General features: G+C 40.8%; 1 protein-coding gene across 3 annotated transcripts in view; it reads right to left on the bottom strand.

The window, feature by feature from the left end:
* The window catches only part of LOC126999374 (probable cationic amino acid transporter), a 141,582-nt gene that overhangs the window by 5,643 nt on the left and 110,494 nt on the right, over positions 1-25,445 (bottom strand). For 2 of the 3 annotated variants that reach the window (XM_050861919.1, XM_050861918.1), the window contains 7 exons: positions 25,030-25,238; positions 20,693-20,864; positions 14,441-14,624; positions 12,843-12,967; positions 12,197-12,351; positions 9,271-9,408; positions 522-679 (listed from right to left, as the gene is read on the bottom strand). In XM_050861919.1, the coding sequence (XP_050717876.1) occupies positions 522-679; positions 9,271-9,408; positions 12,197-12,351; positions 12,843-12,967; positions 14,441-14,624; positions 20,693-20,864; positions 25,030-25,238 (1,141 nt within the window). The remainder of the gene's footprint in view (positions 1-521; positions 680-9,270; positions 9,409-12,196; positions 12,352-12,842; positions 12,968-14,440; positions 14,625-20,692; positions 20,865-25,029; positions 25,239-25,445) is intronic. The other variant, XM_050861920.1, reaches the window with a different exon arrangement.

Here is a 25,445-nt window from a genome sequence, read left to right as displayed (position 1 = left end):
ACCCCTTCTATCCTACCCCTCCTTTCCCTCTCCCTCCCACACACACACACACACACACACACACACACACACACACAAAGAATCAATAAAACACATCTATCCAATAACAAAGAACACAAGAAAACACAGACAAACAGACGAACACACAAAAAACACAAACTTACGGAAAGCGAAAACAAAACAAAAACAAACAGAAAGACACAAAGAACAATAACAACAACACACCCTGACAACGACAACAAGAACAACAACAACAAAACACACACACACACACACACACAACACGAACTTAAAAATCATAACACTTCCATCCCGTCTCCCATTTCTCTCTCCCCTCTCTCCCTCCCTCCTTCCCTTTCTCTCTCCCCTCTCTCCCTCCCTCCTTTCCTTTCTCTCTCCCTCCCTCCTTCCCTATCTCTCTCCCTCCTTCCCTTTCTCTCCCCCCTCTCTCCCTCCCTCCTTCCCTTTCTCTCCTCCTCCTCCTCTCCTCCCTCCTTCCCTCTCCTCCTTCCTTTCTCCTCTCATACCACCTGGGCACGCGGGCAGCGGTGGGCACGGCTCCGTAGTACCTGTTCTCGTATCTGTCGCTCACCATGTAATCATCCTCACGGCGCCACAAATCGCTACCCTCCTCCGTGTTACCCGTGTCGTCAGAATCGGGGGAGGACCGCATCACCTTCTGTAGCGGGTGTGTGGAAGTGGGGGGTGAGATGGTGGTGATGGCGGTGGTGGTGGTGATGGGTGGGGGTGTTGGTGTTTGTGTGTGTATGTGTGGGTGGTATTAGTATTGTAGTATTAGGGTGAATACAAGAGAGTATGAAAGGGATAGGGAGAGGAAAAACGGAGGAATGAAGTAAGGAAAAGGAGGAGGAGAGAGATGGAAGAGGTTTAGTGAGGAAGGAAAGAAGGAAAGGAGAGTTTTGGGAGAGTAAGGAAGGAGGGGAAGAAGTGTTTTTGAGTTTGTGTGTGTGTAAGATAGATAGATAGATGGATAGGTAGACAGAGAGGAAGAGAGATAGATAGGGAGTGAGTATAGTTTCGTTATTTGTTTATTTTTGTTTACTTTTGTTTAGCTGTTTATTTTCTTGTTTGTATGGGTGGTGTATCGTTTCTTACTACTATTACTACTGCTGCTACTACTACTACTACTACTACTACTATTACTATTACTACTACTACTACTACTACTAACTACATCTTACTCCTCATCTTCGTTCTCATTTCCCTCCTCTACCCACCACTCCGCCTCATCTTCCTCCTCCTCCTCCTCCTCCTCCTCCTCCTACTACTACTACTACTACTACTACTACTACTACTATTCAGCATCATCGGCAGCCTCAGCATCACCACTAGCAGGCAGACTCATCATACCAGAGCAGGAAAAAAGAGGAAAAAAGCGGACTAGGAAAAAACAGGAAAATTTGGACTAGAAGCGTGAAAGGAAAAAAAGAGGAAAGGATGTTATAGCACTATCATCAGCATCAGCAGCATCGTCAGCAGCAGCAGGAAAACAAGAGCAGGAAAATCAGAGGAAAAAGCGAAGCAGGCAAGCGAAAAAAAGAGAAAAGAAAGAAAAGGCCGAGAATGAAAATAATAATCGTGAAAATATAGGAAAAAGGTGAAATATTTAGTTTTTCTTGGGACTAGTCTAGGAAAATAGTGCGGTTTAGGAAGGAAAATTTTGAAGTATTGTTTTTATCTTTTTCCTCGTAAAGATAAATATTCGTTTAGGTATTAATTAAAAAGGAAAATGAAGGTGTAGGAAAAAAAGGATATTATTATGAAAAGATATTGAAAGGATTGAAAAATTTGGGGAATAAAGGAAAAATTGTTAATCTTTTCCCTCGTGAGGCCCCTTCACACGAACGGTTTCTGCCGCTGAGCGGCACCCGCATGCCCATTCACAGGAACGGTTTCTGCCGCTCCGGCGAGCGGCAGCCGCATGGCACCCGGACATCTACAGTCAAGTGCGGTGTCTGCCGCATGCGCTTCGGTATCTCCTTCAGTCATATTTGTAATCTTCTCTTGAGTGATCCCACAAACAAGGTCGTCTTTCAATCTCGGAGATCAGGAGCTCCGTGTCGTGATAAGCTAAATTAGCCATAACCCTGAAATTTAAATGCAGATGTTTGTTGTACAGAGGTATACAGAATTAATATGTAAGAGACTTACATTTTCAATATACATTAATTGAAAGTTCGTAAGATGGAAAATATAGTGCATACCAGCTTTTCCAATGATGCAGACAAAGTGGTCGCGTGCCCTGCCTGCCAGTGTTGACAGACAACTATCCCTCCCCTCACGCGGCAAACACCGCATGTGTGAAGGCGCCCATAGCAACACATGGCCACCGAAACCGTTGTGTAGCATTTCTGCCGCTGCGGTCTTGCTGCTACGAGAGTTTGAGGCTTAAAAATGATAAATTCGTTGTGGTGAATACGATAATCTGGCAACGCTGCTCGTGTGAACGCACCCATAGGAGTCAATGTAAAGCCAAACCGTCCAGCACGTGCCGGAGCGGCAGAAACCGCTCGTGTGAAAGGGGCCTAAGATTTGGTTAAGTAATAGTCGTTTGGATATTAGTGAAGAAGGAAAATGAAAGTGTTGGAAAAATTTGGATATTGTTGAAAAGAGGTAAATGAAAAGGTTGGAAAATTTGTGGAAAAAACTTAATCTTTTCCTTCTTGTGGATATTATTGAAAAAGGAAAAGAATGAGAAAATTTTTGGATACTGTTAAAAAAGGAATATGAAAGGGGTAGAAAATTGGGGAAATTAGGGAAAATTGTTTATGCTTTCCCTTGCTTTGAAAAAATAGGGAAAAGTATAGTTTTAGGAAAAATATGGGTCTAATTTCAGCTCTTCTAAATTTCGCCTCCCAGCAGCCTATTAGAAATGCAAAACTACGCAAGCCTAAAGGAAAAAAATGCAGCCCAGAAATAGAAAATACAGAAAAGAAAGGAAAGTAAAATAAAGGAGCAGTGAGTAGCGGGCTTTTTTTCACATTTGTTTCCTTTTTTTTTATGCTCTTGAACCGACTCCTCTGCTGTAAAAAAAAATAATAATTAAATTCCTTCGTCAAATGAAATGCATGAAAAAAATCGTATTGCCGTATAAAAAAGGAAAAAAGAAAATAAATATATAAATAAATGTCTTCGTCTTGAAATTGAATACAAGAGAAAAACAGCATGGTGAAAAAGAAGGAAAAATAAAATAAAGAAAACAATGCATTCGTTTAAAAAAAAAATGGAATAAAAAATTGCAACATGAAAAAGGAAAAATAAAAGAAAAAACTAAAACACTTTCTTCGTCTAAAATGAAATGCGTGAAAAAAAATCGCATTGCAGTGTACAAAAACAAAACAAAAACAAAGAAAAATAAAATATAACAAGACTTGAAATTAAATACGTGGAAAAAATCGCAATGCATTACAATATAAAAAGGAAGAAGAGGAAAACAAAATAAAGTTATTCCTACGTTTGGAAATGGAATCCATGAAAAAAAAAATCGCATCGCAGTAAAAAAAAAGGAAATAAAAATAAAAATGAAAAACTCGTACGTTGGGAAATGAAATGCAAGAAAAAAATTGCATCACAATTTGGAGAAAAAGGGAAGAAGGGAAAATATTTATACAACAAGTCCTGCGTCTAGAAAATGCAATATGTGGATAAAAGATAAATAAATGCGTCCCACGGAAGAAAATAATCAGAAGACAAACAAAAAAAAACCTTAATTGAATACGTGACCTTTCAGACTAATTAAATATGATTAAAAAATAAAGGAAAAAAACACAGATGAAAATAGAAAATGAAAACTGGAATTAAAAAAAATATATAAATGAGGGAAATTTAATTCGTAGAAGACAAAGCGTGACTATAAATTAAAAATAAAGGAGAGAAAAACACAGAGATGAAAATAGAGAAAAATGGAGACGGCAAATAAAAAAAAATAGTATATAAAATGATGTAGAAATGAGGATAAGAATAATTCGTAAAGGACAAAAAATACTATAAATTAAATACGAGTGACATTTCAAAATAATCAAATAGGAAAAATAAAGGAGAGAAAACACAAAGATGAAAATAAAGGAAAATGGAGACGGCAAATAAAAAAAATACATATAAAATGATGTAGAAATGAGGATAAAAATAATTCGTAAAGGACAAAAAATACTATAAATTAAATACGAGTGACATTTCAAAATAATCAAACAGAAAAAAATAAAGGAGAGAAAACACAAAGATGAAAGTAAATGAAAATGAAAAAGGCAAATAAAAGAATACATTGATAATGAAAAGAGAACCAAAAACATTTCAAACTAAAATAAATAACAACAAGATAATTGTACATCCCAAGTAAGGAAAGAATTCATAAAAGAGAAGAAAAAAAATAATAATACCAAAACCTTGAAAAAGAGAAAAAATAAAAAGAAGGAAAAGCAAGAGAAAAACACACAAATAATACTAGAACTTTGAGAGAGAGAGAGAGAGAGAGAGAGAGAGAGAGAGAGAGAGAGAGAGAGAGAGAGAGAGAGAGAGAGAGAGAGAGAGAGAGAGAGAGAGAGAGAGAGAGAGAGATATAAATAATACCAGAAACCTTGAAAAAAAAGAGAAAAAAATAAAGAGAAAGCAAAAAGCAAAGAAAAGAAAAGCGGGAACAAAAAGACTAACCGGGGAATGCAGCGACGTGCGAGCCCCGCCCCTAAAAAAAAAAAGAAAAAAAAAAAAAAAAAACGTACCCAAGAATATAGAAAACGAGAAAACAGAAAAAAGGAAAGATAAAAAACGGGAAAAAAAGAAGGAGGTATAAATAAAACGGAGGGAAGGATGTAAAGGAAACGATGGAGAGAGAAGAAGAAAAGCGAATTAAATATATATGGATGACAGGCTGATGTAGAAAAAAAACTTAATGAATAATAAATAAATAACTTGAAGGACACGAACGAGAGAATAAGCTAAACAAATAAAAAGAGAAATAAAGATAAAGAAATGTAAATAGTGATAAACAAGAGAATGAAATAAAAATAATAAAAACAATAATACCAGGGCAAAAATCCCTAATAATAATAATAATAATAATAATAATAATAATGATAAAGATGAATAATTTTTAGATTGGATAAAGTAATAAATGCAAAAAATAGTGTATAAATAAATAGACTAATGATTGTATAAGTTAATAAATGAAATAGATAATAAAGATACAGTAAACACTCTATTTAACGAACCTCTTTATAACAAACTTCAATATAACGAAGACCTCAGTTATGGAACCATTTAAACCTACCCAATATTTTTTCCCTTTAAACAATAAGTAGTCTCTTTTTTTTATACCTTTCAAGTTATTATAAAACACAACAACACTCTCTCTCTCTCTCAATTACCAAAATATTAATAGCTACCAACACTCCCTTTCGCTTTTAATTGAGTGTTACCTGACGTCTATCAACACCTGGCGTAATTACCTTTAAACAATTATCTGAATATTAATTACTATGAAGCCTTTTTTTGTCACTTATTGATCGAGTGTTATTAGCGTCCACTCGTACCTTTTGTGTTTTAATTGACCAAGTGTTACCTCCACCACTTAACCCCTGACCACTTTTGCAACGATTACCTGAGTGTCAATTACTGGGAACAATACCTTTGGATTTGATTTGAAGGATGGTTATGTTTAGAATTTGATGGGTGGTTATATTTTGACTACAAATTGTTTTCTCTTCATTTCTTTATTTCATTTTCATTTTTCTCTCTTTTCTGAATTTTCTGGATTTCTCGCCATCGACAATTTTTTACAACAATTATCTGAATACAAATTTTTTTCTTTCATTTCTTTATTCTTTTATAGTTAATTTTACTGTAATATATTTTTTATTCTGGGGCGTAATCATTTTTCTCTTCATTTTTCTATTATTTTATTTTCATTTTTCTCTCTTTTCTGAATTTTCTGGATTTCTCGCCATCGACAATTTTTTACAACAATTATCTGAATACAAATTAATGTGAACGGTCAATTTTTTTTTCTTGTAATTTTAGTTTTCTTTTTTCTTTCATTGTTTTTTCTTTCATTTCTTTATTCTTTTATAGTCAATTTTACTTTTATATTTCTTTCTGGGACGTTGATCAGTTTTCTCTTTTCATTTTTTTGTTTTCTCTTCATTTCTTTATTATTCCATTTCCATTTTTCTCTCTTTTCTGTATTTTTTGGATTTCTCGCCATCGACAACTTTTTACAACAATTATCTGAATACAAATTTATGTGAACGATCAATTTTTATTACTTCGCGCTTATACCTGCAGCAGTAATTGCGTCTTTAATAATGCCTGCTAACACCCAACGGCCTTTTTTAACAATTACCTGAATATTAGTTAATTACTTTTGCTTTTAATTTGATTGTGTTACCTTGAAGCAATTAAAACCTGCAATAACGACTTTTCACCATTTAAACAAAAAACTACTCTTGCTTACATTTTACCTCCAAACACATTTTTTACAACGAAGGAGACAGCTCAAGGGCACAAAAAAAGGAAGCAATAATAAAAAAGCCCGCTACTTGCTGTTCGTAAAAAGAATCCAAAGAGGTGGCCGAAAGACGGGTATTTTTCATGTATGTATATATGTATTTCATGTATTTTTCTTTTTAATAATTACACGAATGGGCGAGGGAGGAAGAAAATGTTGGTGTGTATAAGAGTGAGTGTAATATAGGACTCACTTTAATATACCTGTACTTGATATAGCTGTCCTTGATATACCTGTCCTTGATATACCTGTCCTTGATATACCTGTCCTTGATATACCTGTACTCGATATACCTGTCCTTGATATACCTGTACTTTTAACCTGGTAGCAGCGACGGGCCAAATTTGTGGCTTTACCGTGTACCAGCGACGGGCCACATTTTTGCCATGATATAAACCCCCAAAATAGATGATGCATAAACTGATGACAAATGCGTTGCTATATATTATGAAATGGTTTGCGTGAGTGATAATTTTTTCTCATTTTTCTCGCTTAGAGGGGCCTTTAAGAAACATGATCCCCGCAGCTACCGGGTTAATGATGACACGAATGGGCGAGGGAGGAGGAAAACGTTGGTGTATAAGAGTGAGTGTAATATAGGACTCACCTTGCTACACTCATTTTTCGCCTTTCCCTTTTCCTTCACCCTTTTTCCTTCCCTCACTTCCCTTTTCATTTTTTTTTTGGTTCCGCTTCTTTTCCTTCCCTTCCCTTTCCTTTTATATTTGACTTGATTTTTTTTTCTCTTTTCACATTTTATTTTTTATTTTATCACTTTATCTTTTCTCTGTCCCTCTTCTTTTCCTGTTTTTTTTCACGTTATATTACCGAGCATGACGAAAAATGCTTCGAGAATTACATGAATATCAATTGCTGTGAAGAATACCTTTGGATTGAGCTTGATTTCTTTTTTTTTACAGCAGAGGAAACAGCTCAAGGGCAAAAATAAGGAAACAATAATGAAAAAAAAAGGTCGCTACTCACTGCTCCTATAAAAAAGTTCAGAGGAGTGGCCGAAAGATAGGTCGATTTCGGGAGAGGTGTCCTGATACCCTCCTCTTTTTTCTTTTTTTACAGCAGAGGAAACAGCTCAAGGGCACACAAAAAAGGAAACAATAATGAAAAAAAAAGGTCGCTACTCACTGCTCCTATAATAAAGTTCAGAGGAGTGGCCGATAGATAGGTCAGTTTCGGGAGGAGAGGTGCCCTGAGGTACTTTTTTTTTTTCTACAACAAAGGAGACAGCTCAAGGGCACACAAAAAAGGAAGCAATAATAGAAAAAAAGCTCGCTACTCACTGCTCCTATAAAAAAGTTCAGAGGAGTGGCCGAAAGATAGGTCAATTCGGGAGGCGAGGTGTCCTGATACCCTCCTCTTTTTTCTTTTTTTACAACAAAGGAGACAGCTCAAGGGCACACACACAAAATAAAACAATAATAAAAAAAGCCCGCTACTCGCTGCTCCTAAAAAGAATCCAAAGAGGTGGTCGAAAGAGAGGTCAATTTCGGGAGGAGAGGTGTCCTGATACCCTCCTCTACCTTGAACTATACCTTTAAACATATGTAGCAACCTTTTCTACTATTCCCTCTATTACAGTTCGTTCAATAGAGAGGTTTACTGTACCATAATAAAAAGATCTAATACCTTTCTTCACCCTAACAAAACAATCAAACACCTTTCTCCCTAATAAAACGATTCAACACCCTTCTCTCGCAATCCAACACCCTTTCCCCCCTAACAAAACAATCAAACACCTTTCTCCCTAATAAAACGATTCAACCCCCTTCTCTCTTGCAATCCAACACCCTTTCCCCCCTAACAAAACAATCAAACCCCTTTCTCCCTAATAAAACGATTCAACTCCCTTCCCCCTTGTAATCCAACACCCTTTCCCCCCTAACAAAACAATCAAACACCTTTCTCCCTAATAAAACGATTCAACCCCCTTCTCCCTTGTAATCCAACACCCTTCCCCCTAACAAAACAATCAAACACCTTTCTCCCTAATAAAACGATTCAACACCCTTCTCCCTTGTAATCCAACACCCTTTCCCCCCTAACAAAACAATCAAACACCTTTCTCCCTAATAAAACGATTCAACACCCTTCTCCCTTGTAATCCAACACCCTTTCCCTCTAACAAAACGATCAAACACCTTTCTGCCTAATACAACGATTCAACACCCTTCTCCCTTGTAATCCAACACCCTTTTCCCCCTAACAAAACAATCAAACACCTTTCTCCCTAATACAACGATTCAACCCCCTTCTCCCTTGTAATATAATCCAACACCTTTTTCCCCCTAACAAAAGGATCCACCACCCTTCCCCCTAACAAAAGGATCCAACTCCCTTTCCCTTAATAAAACGAGAAAAAAAACTGGAAAAAAAGTTGGACAGAAAAAAAGATAAACTGAAAAAATAAACCTTGTGAAAAGAGAAAGAAAATCAAATCAAATAGGAAAGAGAAGGGAAAGGAAAGAAAAAAAGAAAAAAAAAGAAAAAAAAGAAAAGGAAAGTGAAGGAAAAAAAGGCGAAGGGAAAGAAAACTGATAAAGACAAGGGAAAGGAATAAGATGATAAACAACAACAAAGAAATAAACAAACAGTGACCATAAAGAAAACCAAAACAAACAAACTAACCTAAACTAGAAATACAAAACCACAACCCCTTATAAAGACAACCTCCCCTCCCCTTCCCCCTCGCTCCCTCCCTCCCTCCCGAAGCTATAAAGGCGAGGACAGGCCACCTTGACAGTGACTCTATGGTCGAGAGGAAGGCCGGAGGGGGGGATGCGCGCGCCGCCGTTCTGCTGCAGCGCCGCCGTCAGCTTCTGGGGAGTGACGGGGCCGGCGCCAGGTATGCCCAGGGCCGTGCTAACGTTAGTCTGGGGAGAAGGGAGAGAGAGGGAGGCTAGCGAGTGGGAGAGGGAGGGGGGAGAAGGGAGTGGGAAGGAAAGGAAGAGATGGGGGAAAGGGAGAATAGGAAGGGTGAGAGGGAGAGCGAGGGAGGTAAGGAAGGGAAAGAAAGGAAGGAAAATGGAACGAACTAAGGAAGGAAGGGAAGGGAAGAGAAGGAATGGAAGGAAGAGGAGACGAATTGATGAAGGAAAACGAAGGGAAGGGAAGGGTAGGGAAGGGTAAGGAAAGGAAGGGAGTGGAAAAGAAGGGAAGAGGAAGAAGAAAAATGCAAAGTGAACTAACAGATAAAGAAAGGGAAGGGAAGGGAAGGGAAGGGAAGGGTAAGGAAAGGAAGGGAAGGGAAGGGAAGGGAAGGATAAGGAAAGGAAAGGAAGGTAAGGGAAGGATAAGGAAGGGAAGGGTAAGGAAAGGAAGGGAAGGGAGGGGAAGGAAAGGGTAAGGAAGGGAAGGGAAGGGAAGGGAAGGGAAAAAAGAAAAAGGCAGAAAGGAAAGGAAGGGAAGGGAAGGGAAGGGAAGGGAAACTAACGAACGAAGGAAAGGTAAGGGAACAGAAAGGAAGAAGAGAAAAGCTGAGAAGAAAACGAAAGGCAGACAAAGAGAGAGTGAAGGAGACAATATAGAGAGAGAGGAGGGAAGGGAGGAAGGGGAGAGGAGAGGGAGAGGAGGAGGAGGAAGGGGATATCACGTGCCCAGGTAACAAATGTAAACACGTGTAGATTAAAGCCATTCACCTGAAGCCATGGGTAGTCACGAAGGGGGGGGGGGGAGGGAGGGAGGGAGAGAATGGAAGGGAAGGAAAGACTGAAGGCAGGAAATAGAAGTGGAGAGGAAGAAAGGGAAGGAGGAGGAAGGGAAGGAAAGATTGCAGGAAGGAAGTAGAAGTGGAGAGAAAAGTGATGATAGAGGAGAGAAAGAAAGGGAAGGAGGGAGATAACAGAAGGGAAGGAGGAGGAAGGGAAGGAAAGATTGCAGGCAGGAAGTAGAAGTGGAGATAAAAGTGATGATAGAGGAGAGAAAGAAAGGGAAGGAGGGAGATAACAGAAAGGGAGGAAGAGGAAGGGAAGGAAAGATTGAAGGCAGGAAGTAGAAGTGGAGAGAAAAGTGATGATAGAGGAGAGGAAGAAAGGGAAGGAGGAGGAGGAAGGGAAGGAAAGGAGGGAAGGAAGAAAGGAGGAAGGAGGTAAGGAGGGAAGTAATGAAGGAAGGAAAGGAAAGAAAGAAGGAAGAGAATCGAAGGAGTGAAGGAAAACAAAAGGAAGGAAGCAGGGAAGGAGAAAAGGAAGGAAGGAAAGGAAGGAAAGAAAGAGAGAAAGAGAGGAAGAAGTGAAGGAGGAGGAAGGAAAAATATAAAGATTGAAGAAGGAATAAAGGAAGGAGGTGAAAATAGAAGGATGAAGAGGAGAGAGAGAGAGAGAGAGAGAGAGAGAGAGAGAGAGAGAGAGAGAGAGAGAGAGAGAGAGAGAGAGAGAGAGAGAGATAGCCTATTCATAACCTCAGAATAACCTAATTTAGCCTCAACGAGAGAGAGAGAGAGAGAGAGAGAGAGAGAGAGAGAGAGAGAGAGAGAGAGAGAGAGAGAGCATGACGGAAAGTGTTATGGAGAATGATAGAGAACACACACACACACACACACACACACACACACACACACACACACACACACACACACGTCATCAAAACTCTCCCTTAGTCATAACATTTCCCTCCCTTTCCCTCCCTTTCTTTCTTTCCTCTTCCTCTTCTTCCTCAGTTTATTCCTTTCTCTCCTCTTCCTTTTGCGTCTTTCTCTTCTTTCCCTTCTCATTCATATCTATCTGTTCCTTCCCTTTCTATCCTGATATTTCTTGTTCCTCTTTCTCTTCTTTTCTTTCCTCTTTTCTATTCTCTTCTTTCTCCTATTCTATTTTTCCTGTCCTAGTCCTATTTTGTTTTTCTATTTCTATTTTTTCCTATTTTTCTATTTCTGTTTTTCCTATTCTATTCCTATTCTAATTTTCCTATCCTTTTCCTATTCAATTTTTCCTATTTTTCTATTTCTGTTTTTCCTATCCTATTCCTGTTCTATTTTTCGTATCCTATTCCTTTCCTTCCTCTTCTCTTATCCAGTCACCTCATTTCCCTCATTATTTTATTATTTGTTATTGTTTTCTTTCCTTCCTTTTTTTATTTAACTTTCTTTTTATTTTATTTCCATGTCCACTCTTTCACTATTATCCATCTGCTCTCCTCTCCTCTCTCTTCGTTTCCTTTCCTCTCTCCCTTCTATTGTGTTATTCTCTTCCCTGTCCATTCTCTTACTATGCCCTTGTTTTCTATTCCACACTATTTCATTTCTTACCCTCCCCTTCTTTATCCTCCCTCTCCCTTTTCACTCTCCTTCACTCTTCTTTCCTATTCCCTTCCTTTATCCTCCCTCACCATTCTTTTCCTTCCAACCCTTTTCCTCTCTCTCCATTCCTATTTCCTCATCCTTCCCATCCTTTCCTCTCTCTCTCTCCTTCCCCCATGCACCCCTCCCAGTATCCCTTTCTTTATCCTCCCTACACATTCCCTTTCTACCCATCGCCTTCCACTCTTCTCTCCTTTCCTATCCCCTTCCTTTATCCTCCCTACACATTCCCTTCCTTCACTCTTCTCTTCTTTCCTATTCTATCTCTCTCACCATTCTTTTACTTCCTACCCTTTTCCTCTCTCTCCCTTACTATCCCCTACCCATCCAACCCCTTCCCCCCTGCACCCCCCCAGCATCCTCACGTTGGAAGGGGAGCGGGTGGGGGAGCCAGGCAGGGGGGTGCCGGCCAGAGGTGTTCGTATGCTCTCCGGTAGCATCTCCAGGAGCGTGGTGGAGTGGGGCTGGTAGCGCAGGATCAGCACACAGGTAGAGACCAGCGTGTAGGCCAGCAGCGTGCCTGAAACACACACACGCGAGCACACAGAGAGGGTAAGACTGTGTGTGTGTGTGGTGTATGTATGTATGTATGTATGTGTGTGTATGTAGGGAAAAGGTATACACACAGATTGGATGTAGGTGTGTAAGTGTGTTTTTATACGTACATATATAGAATGGTATATAATGTCATCTTAATACATAGACACATACACAGAATAGGAACATACATACAAACGCACACACTTCGGGAAAAATACATAGATAAAAAATAAGTTAGTAAGAAAGGTATACACACACACACAAAGGTAGTTACACACACACACACACACACACACACACACACACACACACACACACACACACACACACACACACACACACACACATAAGGAAAAACACACATTAGTAGAACATAAGGCAAAAAAAAAAAAAAATGACATAGGTACACAAAACACCCACAACCCCCCCTCCCCCATCCTTCCCCCCTCCCCCCATCCCCCCCAGACTCACCAATGGACATCATCTCCACCAGCACCGTGAGGGAGATGAACATGGCGGCGACGGCAGCACCCAGACCGAAGACAATCGTGGCCACCGCAGGAGTGCCCGTCACGCCCCATACGTTGCTGAGGCTCCTGAAGGGGTGAAGGGGTGATGAGATGAAGGGGTGGTAAGGGTAGGGAGGAGGGTTGGATAGGTTAGGGGAAGATAAGGTAAGGGAGAGAAAGGAATGGGAGGGGAAAAAGGGAAGGATCGTAAGGGAGGGTGAATGGAAGGTAAGGGAAGGGTAGGGAGGAAGGGGAGAGAGGGGAGTGAAGGGAAGAGAATAGGATAGAAGGTGGGGAAGGGTGCAAGGGAGGGTAAAGAGGGTGGACAGATAAGGTAGGTAAGGTAAGGTAAGGTAAGGGAGGGGAGTAAGGGAGATGAAGGGGTAAAAGAGGAAGAAGGTTAGGTAAGAGAGAGGGTAGGAGGGAGTAGGTTAGGGGAAGGGAAAGGAGGGAGAGGAAACGGGGGGAGGGGGAAGGAGGAGGAGGAGGGGGAGGTGGTGAGGAAGAGGAAGGAAGAAGAGAGATAAAAAACGCACATTAGTTTCGAGAGAGAGAGAGAGAGAGAGAGAGAGAGAGAGAGAGAGAGAGAGAGAGAGAGAGAGAGAGAGAGAGAGAGAGAGAGAGAGAGAGAGAGAGAGAGAGAGAGAGAGAGAGAGAGAGAGAGAGAGAGAGAGAGAGAAAAAAACCAAAATCACACATACAAAAAATACAGGAAAACACAAATATAAATAAATACAGGAAAAATACAGGAAAAATACAGGAAAAAATACAGGAAAAAAATACAGGAAAAATACAGGAAAAATACAGGAAAAAATACGGGAAAAAATACAGGAAAAAATAGAGGAAAAATAGAGAAAAAATACATGAAAATACAGGAAAAAATACAGGAAAAATACAGGAAAAATACAGGAACACACAAATATAGATAAATACAGGAAATAATACAGGAAAATACAAATATAAATAAAAAATAAACCACAACAAAATAGACCAAAATAATTAAAATACCTTCCATATTACAAAAAGTCAATTAGCACACGAATATTAAGTTAATTGAACCTGACCACACCAGCCCCCCTGCCCCCCCCCAAAAAAAAAAGAAAGGGGGGAGGGGAAGGTGGGAAGCGGGTCTAGTTTATTACCTGGACAAAGCGAACTTGATTAAAACACACACACACACACACACACACACACACACACACACACACACACACACACACTTTAACACGCACAAAAAACACAAAACAAACATAAAAACAAAGAAACACACACACACACACACACACACACACACACACACACACACACACACACACACACAAAACAAACAAACAAGCAAGCACAAACACACTAACACACAAAAACAAACAAAAATCTAACAAAAAAACAACAAAGTAAAAACAAAAAAAACAAACATTGAAAACACACACACACACACACAAAATAAATAAATAAATAAATAAAAAATCTAATACCCAACACACACACACATAAACACACACACAAACACATACACCCACCCTCAACACTCCCCTCCCCCAAACACCCCCAAACACCTACTTAAACACCAGTCCGTCCTTGGCCATGGCGTAGACAATCCTGGGCAGCGAGAACATGGACCCGAACATTGACACGGTGAGCCCCGCCAGCGCCCCGATAGCCACGAAGTTCTTACACTTGTGCGCGCCGACCTGCCCGAAGACTTCCACCAACGCTGAGTCCTGGTCCAGCTCCTCGTAGGGAACTGTGGAGGAGGTGGAGGTGGTGGTGAGGGAGGTGGAGGGGAAGGGTGATGATGATGGTGGTGAAAGAGGGGAGGTGTGGAAGGGTAAGGTTAAGAAAGGGAAGATAGTGGAAGGGGTTAACAGGTGGAGAGGTACGAGTGGTTAGGATGTGGAAGAGAAGGAACAGAATAAGGAAAGGAAGAGGAAGCAAAAAAAGGGGAATAAAGGGAACGCAAAAGAAAGAAGAGGTAGGGAAAGGAAGGGAAGGGAGAGAAAAAGAAAGGAAAAACAAGGTATACGAAGGGAAGAAGATAGGAAGAAGGTTAGGTAGAGAAAGATAGGATATGAAAGTGAAAATAAAGATGGGATAGTGGATAAAGAAAGGAACGGAAAAGAGAAAGAGAAGGAGGAAGAGGGAGGTGATGGTGGAGTCGAGATGGTAGGGGAAGGAAGGAAGGAAGGGGTAAGGAAGGTTAAGGAAGGGAAAGGAAAGGGTTAAGATAGGAGTGAAGTAGTAGTGGGTAGTTAAGTAGTTAAGTAGTTGTAGTGATGGTGGTGGTGGTGGTGATTGTGGTGATTGTGGTGATGGTGGTGACGTGACATTGACAAGGAAAGGTTTAAAGATGGGAAATGAGGGGTTAAGATAGAAGTGAAGTAATGGATAGTAGTAGTAGTAGTAGTAGTAGTAGTAGTAGTAGTAGTGGTGGTGGTGGTGGTGGTGACATGCCATTAACAAACCCAATTTACCACCTGCCAAACACACGAACAAACAAAACAAACAAACACACTCACTCACTCACTAACGCATTTCCCCCATCTCGTTAATTTCGGCTCACCTGCAAAACTCGGCCCATTCGTCTACCTGTCCAGCTCGTCACCTCACCTGGCCGTTAATTATGTCACACCTGCCTTATGCACACCTCACAGATCACACCTTTAATTAACCACCTTCCTCTCCCTCAATCTTCACCTTTCACCTCCCTTTCCTTTCCTTTCATAACTCTTTTCTCTCTCTCTCTCTCTCTCTCTCTCTCTCTTCTTCTACTTCCCTTCCTTCTTCTTCTTTCCTTCCTTCCCTTCCCTCCCTCTCTCCCTTCCTCCCTTCCTCTCTCTCTCTCTCTCTCTCTCTCTCTCTCTCTCTCTCTCGAGACAAGACTGCAGGAGCAAGAAGAGAAGATGGACGCAGGTCAGAATAAAATAATAGAGCTTTCTCGCACTGTTGCCTCCTTGCAGGAATTCATCCAGGCTAACGTTGCTGTGGTGCCAAACCCTTCTCCAACCGCCCCCTTGCCCTCAGCGGTACCGTCGACACCAGCGGACAACACCACGCAACGGGAGGATGCTAGTGGCACCGACCATGATGGCTTCACCTTCGTGAATGGAGGAGCCAAGCCAGCCAGACAAGCGATTTATCCTGTTCATTGCTTCAACAGGTTTGCCATTCTGGAGGAGGAGGACGAGCAGGAGAGCACCTTCCTGGTGGGTGACTCCATGATTCGCCAGCAGGTCGTTGAGTTCTGCGGCAGAGTTCCTCGTCGAAGACGGAACTATTGCTATCCTGGTGCTGGGATCGACGACATAACTGCTGCTCTTGATGAGATCTCCCCCCAGGCTACTAATGATTCACTGTTTGTTATTCACACAGGTACGAACGACGTCACCACGACCCGGTCTGAGGAACTCCTGGAGAAGTACCGTAGGCTCATCCAGCGGTATAAGACTAAATCCCCTAACATTTTGATTTCAGGAGTTCTACCACGGACTTGGGCGGAGAGCGACTTTTTCAGTAAGGCCTTCAGCCTAAACAACCGAGTACAGACTCTTTGTTGGGAGCTTGCCGTGGAGTTCCTAATCGCATGGGACAATTTCTATGGACAAATGAGCTCTTTCACAGGGACGGATTGCACCTTTCTCCCATCGGGGCAGCCAGACTCGGAAGGCTCCTCAACGAAGCAGTGCGTGTCATCCGAACAAAAAACGAGTCACGGCCACGTCCCTCCACCCCGCCGGTGTAAATAGACGCCGTGCATCACAACAAACCCGTAACCGTGATCCCGCAAGTACCACCACCTCTATTACCAAGCCTCTAGATAACTTAAAATCCTTAGTTTCAATGCGCGTAGCCTAAGAAACAAATTTGATGAACTGAGATGTCTTGCTTTAACAGAAAATTTTGACATAATTGCTATAACCGAAACATTTATCGACACCACAAATATTGATTTAAGTTCCGAATACAACATAGATGGCTACAGACTCTTCAACAAAGATCGTGTAAACTGTAGAGGCGGTGGCGTCGCCCTTTATGTCAAAGCTATTTGCAACCCACTGACAAAACACTGGGAAACAGTAACGTTGAACATTTGTGCGTGCGAGTAAACATTGCAAAGTCAACTTAAATATATCTGTCACCTACAGACCTCCGGCAATCACGCGATGACGACCTTGAAATGTACAGCGTCTTAAGGCAGTCACTTAATAACAGCGACTCACTGATATTAGGAGACTTTAACCTCCCCATATCGACAAGGACACTGTCAGGTACAGAAGGCGAGTCACATAGAATGATCGAATTTCTAGAAGAAAATTATCTAAGCCAAATGGTTTCTGAGCCAACTCGACAAAATAATATACTCGACCTTGTTATAACAACCCAAGATAACCTAGTCAGTAGTGTCACGGTAGGAGAACACCTCGGTTCTTGCGATCATAAATTAGTGCGCGTCGACATTAAAGCTCAATCATCAGTGACTGAAAATAAAGTAAAGGTGCCCAATTTCAAAAGAGCTAACTTCGTAGAAACTGACAAAACTAACAGAAATACAACTATCAGATGACGGCAACGTAGAGGAAGCCTGGCTGTTTTAAAAATCACTTACTCACTCAGCAGAACACATTCGTCCCCTTGTGCGAGAAGCGAATTAACACTAATAAAGCCCACCGTGGTTTAATAGCGAAATTAAACAATCAGTCAATGAGAGAAAATTGTTTTACAGGTTAAAGAAAGAACAAAGCACGCCCGAAAACATTAGACTTTATAATGATGCCAGGCGACGAGTAAAAAGACTAGTAGGTCAGGCAAAGCGTAGATACGAAGAAAATATTGCAGCCAACTGTAAAAATAATCCGAAATCTTACTTCAGTTACATAAACAACAGAAAGGCGATCAAAAGTGGTATTGACCTTTAACAAACAGCGACGGTGCACTAGTGACTGACAGCCAACACATTGCAAACCTCTTAAACAATTACTTTTCCTCGGTGTTTAATACTAACAGTCTTCCTCTCGCTACCACCAACACCAGTACTATTGTAAATCTCGAGCATGCATTGCCTAATTTTGAAATAACAACCGATGAAGTCCTTAAAGCTCTCCATTCACTTAAAACAAATAAAAGTCCTGGACCTGACAAAGTATATCCAACTCTGCTGAAAGAAACAAAGAGCGAAAGACTCTACTCACTCACAACAGTATTAAATCTGTCATTGCGACAAGGCATCGTCCCTTCAGATTGGAAAAATGCTAACGTGACACCGATTTTCAAGAAAGGAGACAAAAAAGTACCAGGTAATTACAGGCCCATTAGTCTAACTTCGGTTGTAGGTAAGCTACTTGAGGGCATAATTAGAGACAAAATTGTCAATTACCTTGAAAGCCACTCATTGATTGGGGACTCACAACATGGCTTCCGAAACAAAAGATCCTGCCTATCAAACCTATTAACCTTTTATAACGACCTCTTCACTGTTTATGACGTAACCAAATCACTGGACGTAGTCTATCTTGATTTGAAAGCGTTTGATAAAGTCCCGCATCATAAATTACTTTACAAATTAAAGCAAATAGGTATTGACGGTCAAGTAAACCAATGGATCGCGAATTGGTTGAGCAACAGACAACAAAGAGTAGTGATCGACGGATTTAACTCAGAGTGGGCGCCTGTCACTAGTGGCGTCCCTCAGGGCTCGGTCCTTGGCCCAGTGTTTCATTATTTACATCAACGACGTGGATGTTGGACTCAATAACCGCATTAGTAAATTTGCAGACGACACAAAGATTGGCAACTCGGTTCTCACTGACGAAGACAGGCAAAGCCTCCAAGAGGATTTGCACAAAATTTCAGCTTGGTCGGATAGATGGGAGATGCCCTTTAACGTAGACAAGTGCCAGGTCCTTCAAGTTGGAACGAGGAATAAGAAGTTCGAATACGAAATGCGCGGCGTTAAACTCAAAAGCGTTCATTGCGTCAAAGACTTGGGGGTCAAAATCGCGTCAAACCTCAAATTCTCACAGCAATGCATCGATGCAGCAAATAAAGCGAACAGAATGTTGGGCTTCATTAAAAGAAACTTTGTATTCAAGAATAAAGATGTAATACTCCCGCTCTACAACAGTTTAATCAGACCCCACTTGGAATATGCGGTACAGTTTTGGTCTCCCCACCATGCAAAGGATATTGCTAAATTAGAAGGTGTTCAGCGTCGGGCAACGAAAATGATCCCTTCCTTGCGCAACAAATCCTACGAAGAAAGGCTTTCTACCCTTAACATGTTCTCTTGAGAAACGTCGCCTCCGAGGAAAACTGATCGAATGTTTTAAAATACTTAATGGTTTCACGAATGTAGACAGATCAACATTGTTTATGATCGATGACACTTTGCGCACGAGGAACAATGGCGTAAAACTCAGATGTAGACAAGTAAATTCAGACTGCACCAAATTTTTCTTCACCAACGTTGTAGTGCGAGAATGGAATAAGCTTCCACCGTCAGTGGTCCAGTGTAACACGATTGACTCCTTCAAAAATAAGCTCGACCGTCACTTCCTTCAACTTAATATCAACTAGAGTAGAAATGCAACGTTTTGGAGTCTTCTGATTAATGTAAAATCACTTAGGTTTAAGGACAGACCACCAAGTCTGGACCATGGGGTCTGTGTGGTCTGATTTTCTATGTAAATCTATGTAAATCTCTCTCTCTCTCTCTTCTATAACCATCATCACACCTTTCACCTGCCTCACTCACAGGTAATTAAGGTATGTCATTTACTCATTAATGACACCAACACACACACACACACACACACACACACACACACACACACACACACACACACACACACACACACACCTCGTATCTCATCCAGGTGATAACTCATTAACTTTCCTGTCTCCTTTTTATTAATTTACGGTGACACACACACACACACACACACACACACACACACACACACTCACTCACTCACTCACTCACTCACTCACTCTCTCTCTCTCTCTCTCTCTCTCTCTCTCTCCATCTCTCTTCAATATTACCTAACCTTACCTAACCCAACATGACATTAGTTTCCTTCTTCCCTTCCTTCCTCTGTCCTTCCTCTTTCCCTTTCTTCCTTCCTTCCTTCCTTCCCTTCCCTTCCCTTCCTTTCCCTTCCCTTCCTTTCCCTTTCTTTCCCTTCCATTCCCTTCCCTTTCCTTCCCTTCCTTTCCCTTTCTTTCCCTTCCATTCCCTTCCATTTCCTTCCCTTCCCTTCTCTTTCCTTCCCTTCCTTTCCCTTTCTTCCCCTTCCCTTCCCTTCCCTAGCTTTCCTTTCCTTCCCTTCCCCTTCTTTTCCTTCCCTCTCCCAAACACCCAACCTAACCTAACCTAACCCTACCCAACCTAACCCAACCTAACGTAACCTAGCCTAACCTAACCCTACCCAACCTAACCCAACCTAACGTAACGTAGCCTAACCCAACCCAACCCAACCCATCTCAACCCAACCTAACCTCACCTCACTACCTAATCCTTACTCACCATCCTCCCATCCCTCCCTCCCTCCTACCCATCCTTCCATTCCCTTTCTCTTCCTTTCCTTTCCCTTCATTCCTTTCCTTTCTTTTCCTTTCCTTTCCCTTTCTTTCCTTCCTTTCTTATCTTTTCCTTTCCTTTCTCTTCCTTCCCTTCCTCTTTTTTCTTTTCCCTCCCTTCCCTTCCTTTCTTCCCTTTTCCTTTCCTTTCCCTTTCTTTCCTTCCCTTTCCCATACAGTCCATCCTCTCCTTTACCCTTCATTCTTTCTCCTCCCTATCTTCCCCATCTTCCGTCTTACCCATGAGCGTGATGATGGCGGAGGAGCTGACGTAGGCGATGAGGATGATGACGAGGGAGAAGACGATGGAGTAGGGGATGGATTTGCGCGCGTTGACGGCCTCCTCCCCCGTTGTGGCGATGATGTCGAACCCGATGAAGGCGTAGAAGCAGGTGGCGGCGCCCGTCAGTACCTGGGGGGAGAGGGAGGCAGGTGAAGGACAGGTGAGTAAGGAGAGGGCGATAGGTAAGATAAGGTGAGGGAAGGGATGGGAAGGGAAGGGAAGGGATGGGAAGGGAAGGGAAGGGAAGGAAAGGAAAGGAAAGGGAAGGGATGGGAATGGAAGGGAAGGAAAGGGAAGGGAAGGGAAGGGATGGGAATGGAAGGGAAGGAAAGGAAAGGGATGGGAATGGAAGGGAAGGGATGGGAATGGAATGGAAGGGAAGGTTAGGGAAGGGAAGAGAAGGGAAGGAAAGGAGTGGGAAGGGAAGGAAAGGGAAAGGTAAGGTGAGGTTGGGCGGGATAATAAAATAAAAAGATATAAAATAAAACAAATGAAAAATAAAACAGATAGAGGTAAGGTTAAGTGAGGTGAGGAAAGGTAAGGTAAGATGAGGTGAAGGGGGGATTCAGGTGAGTAAGGCGAGGGAGATAGGTAAGATTAGGTAAGGTAAGGTGAGGTTGGGCAGGAAATAAAATAAAAAGATGAAAAATAAAACAAATGAAAAAAGAAAACATAAAGGTAAGGTTAGGTGAGGCAAGGTAAGGTAAGGTAAGGTAAGGTAAGGTAAGGTAAGGTGAGATAAGGTAAAGTTAGGTATGAAAAGAAGAGAAACAGAATTGAAAAAGAAAACAAATGAAAAAGAAAACAAAAAAAGATAAGGTTAGGTGAGGTAAGGGTAGGTAAGGTAAGGAAAGGTAAAGGAGAAATGTGAGTAAGGTAAGGTGAAGAGAGCAAGGTAAAGCAAGGTGAAAAAGGTAAGGTAAGGTAACGTACGGTAAGGTAAGGTAAGGTAAGGTAAGGTAAGGTAAGGTAAGGTAAGGTGGGGTGACGTAAGGTAAGGTAAGGTGGGGTGACGTAAGGTAAGGTAAGGTGATGTAAGGTAAGGTAAGGTAAGGTAAGGTAAGGTAAGATGATGTAAGGTAAGGTAAGGTAAGGTAAGGTGATGTAAGGTAAGGTAAGGTAAGGTGGGGTGACGTAAGGTAAGGTAAGGTGATGTAAGGTAAGGTGGGGTGACGTAAGGTACGGTAAGGTAAGGTAAGATGATGTAAGGTAAGGTAAGGTAAGGTAAGGTAAGGTAAGGTAAGGTAAGGTAAGGTAAGGTGGGGTGACGTAAGGTAAGGTAAGGTAAGGTAAGATGATGTAAGGTAAGGTAAGGTAAGGTAAGGTAAGGTAAGGTAAGATGATGTAAGGTAAGGTAAGGTAAGGTAAGGTGGGGTGACGTAAGGTAAGGTAAGGTAAATTTAATCAGTGTTGTCAGATAAGGTTACGTAAGATAGGGTACGGTAAAATAAGGTTAGGGAAGGGAAGGGAAGGGAAGGGAAGGAAAGGGAATGGAAGGGAAAGGAATGGAAGAGAAAGGAATGGAATGGAATGGAAGGGAAGGAAAGAAAAGGAAAGGGAAAGGAATGGAATGGAAAGGAAGGGAAGGGAAGGGAAGGGAAGGGAAGGGAAAGGAAAGGAAGAGAAGGGAAGAGAAGGAAAGGAAAATGAATGGAAGGGAATGGAAGGGAAAGAAAAGAAAGGGAAGGGAAAGGAAGGAAAGGGAAAGGAATGGAATGGAATGGAAGGAAAGAGAAGGAAACGGACAGGATTGGAAAGGATTGGAATGGAAAGGAAGGGAAAGGAAAGGAAGGGAATGGAAGGGATGGGAAGGGAAGGAAAAGAAAGGAAAAGGAAGAAAAAGAAAGGTTAAGTTCTTGTTCTTGTTCCATTTGTTCTTCTTGTTCTTCTTCTTATCATTCTTATTACTGTTATTATTATTATCATTACTAGTATATTGATGGTATGCATATAATGGTAATCTCTCTCTCTCTCTCTCTCTCTCTCTCTCACATGAGTTATGAGGTCGGGGAGGTGTGAGGTGAAGTGCCTTTGCGTGTTGGTCGAAGAAGAGATATAGAGCTCTCTCTCTCTCTCTCTCTCTCTCTCTCTCTCTCTCTCTCTCTCATTTATTTCATTTCTCATTATTTTTTTCTTTATTTTTCTTTACAATTATTATTTCATCTTGCATTTCTCTTTTCTATATTATTTCCTTAACTTTTCTCTCTCTCTCTCTTGATTGTGTGCGTGTGTGTGTGTGTGTGTGTGTGAGAGAGAGAGAGAGAGAGAGAGAGAGAGAGAGAGAGAGAGAGAGAGAGAGAGATCTGTAAGGAGTATGAAATGATTAATGACCAAAAAAAAAAAAAAAAAAAAAAAAAAAAAAAGGAAGAATGCAATGAAGAAAAAAAGCTCATAAAAAAAAGAAAAAAAAAGAAGACGATAAGAAAGCACAAGAACGAAGAAGAAAAAGGAAAAGAAAAAACAAGCAAATATCGAGAAAATTATAGGAAAGAAAAGTAAAAATAAATAGCAAACAGGAAAAAAGAGAGTGAGAGGAAGGAAAAAAAAACATTATTATAAAACGAAAGAACAAGAATAAAGGAGAAAAAGGACGGAGAAAAGAAAGAAAGAAAGAAAGAAAGAAAGAAAGTGAGGAAGAAAGAAAAGAAAGAAAGACGGAAGGAGAAAATAAAGAACTTAACAAAGGAAAAGAAAGAAAGAAAGAAAGATGGAAAGAAAAAATAAAGAACAGAGCAAAGGAAAAGAAAGAAAGAAAGAAAGAAAGAAAAATGGAAAGAGAAAATAAAGAAATAACAGAAAAAGAAAGAAAGAAAAACAATATAATGTAAGAAAGGAGAATAATAAAGAAAGCGATAACAAGGACCGCGAATAAAAGGAAAAAGCAGAGAGAGAGAGAGAAAGGAAGAATTAACCATAACTTCGAGGACAGTAAATCACACCCACACACTTTTCCCTCCCTCACCCTTCCCTGCAGACACAACCCTTCCAAACAGACCCTTCACTCGCACCCTTCCTTGTCCTCCTCCTCCTCTTCTTCCTGTCATTATAGCTACGAGGAAAAGTAAAAATAGATGTGGACGTAAATGATGGAAAGAAGTGGAAAGGAGATGGAGGATAGATAGAGAGAAATGAAGGATAGACTAAGAAGATAGTGGATAATGGATAAAGTGGAAAGAAAATAGACAGAAAGGAAATACAAATAAAAGCTACGAAGAAGATTAATAGAAGTGGGAAGGAAATGGAGAAAGGATGTTGAAAGAAATGAGAAAGAAAGACAGATGAGGAAATGAAGGAGATAGAGGAAGAAATGATGAATAAAAACCTACGAAGAAAATGAAGGACAGATGAGGAACGGAAATAAAGAAAAGACCAAAAATCACCCCAGATTATTATCATCATCATCATCATCATCATCATCATCATTAGAGAAAACAAGACTAAGAGAAAGAAAGAACAAGGACGAAGAAGAAGAAAAGGTAAAGAAAATAAATGAATATCGAAAAAATAACGAGAAAGACAAGAAGAAAATAAAAGTTCGCAAATAAAGAGAAAGAAAGAGAAAAAAATTAAATATCGAGAAAATAATGAGAGAGAAAGATAAAATAAAGTTCGCAAATAAAGAGAAAGAAAGAAAGAAATTTTAAATATCGAGAAAATAATGAGAGAGAAAGAGAAAATAAAGTTCGCAAATAAAGAGAAAGAAAGAGAAAAAAATTAAATATCGAGAAAATAATGAGAGAAAGATAAAATAAAGTTCGCAAATAAAGAGAAAGAAAGAAAATTTAAATATCGAGAAAATAATGAGAAAGACAAGAAGAAAATAAAAGTTCGCAAATAAAGAGAAAGAAAGAAGGAAAGAAAAATAAAGAGCATAATAAAAAAAAAACAAGGAGGAGAAAATAAAGTTCGCAAATAAACTGAAGGAAAAAATAAAATAAAAATAAAGAGCGTAATAATAATGAGAAAATAAAAACTCACTCCAGTCTATCACCACCACCACCACCACCACCTCTCCTCCCGAAATTGACCTCTCTTTCGGCCACCTCTTTGGATTCTTTTTTTTTTCTGTAGGAGCAGCGAGTAGCGGGCTTTTTTTTATCATTATTATTGTTTCCTTTTTTTTGTGCCCTTGAGCTGTCTCCTTTGTTGTAAAAAAGAAAAAAAAGAAAAAAGGAATTACCACCAGGAACACAAGAGGACATAGTAAACTAATTGAGGAAGGAAAAATGCTTGAGAGACATAAAGAAATATACCTTCCCAGTCTATCTCCACCACCACCACCACCAAGACTCACCCCAGACCACCCCATCGGCAGGAACCCTCCATGCTTAGACCAGTTGGTTGTGTCCACGTAGAAGAAGCCGGCGATCATTATGAAGATCCACACCACGAAGTTGACGATATTGAGGGCGTTGTTGAAGAGCACGGATTTCCTCACGCCAGCGACCAGCACTCCCCCCATCATCAAAGTCAGCGCGAAGGCCAGCAGGTCGGGGGGCTCACCTGCGCGTGGGAGAGACAGGTAAGGCAGGTGAGGTGACGCGGGGAGGAAGGTAGAGAGTAAAAGAAAGGGAAAGGAGGAGAAAACAGATATGGGTAAGGAATTTGAAGTGATAATTGAATGGAAAAGGAAAGGAAGGCCAGCAGATTCGGGGACTCACCTGCGCGTGGGAGAGACAGGTGAGGCAGGTGAGGTGACGCGGGGAGGAA

This window comes from Eriocheir sinensis, chromosome 16 (genome assembly GCF_024679095.1).
Source record: "Eriocheir sinensis breed Jianghai 21 chromosome 16, ASM2467909v1, whole genome shotgun sequence".
Classification (NCBI taxonomy): Eukaryota; Metazoa; Arthropoda; class Malacostraca; order Decapoda; family Varunidae; genus Eriocheir; species Eriocheir sinensis.
This window is presented reverse-complemented; position numbering and strand designations above follow the sequence as displayed.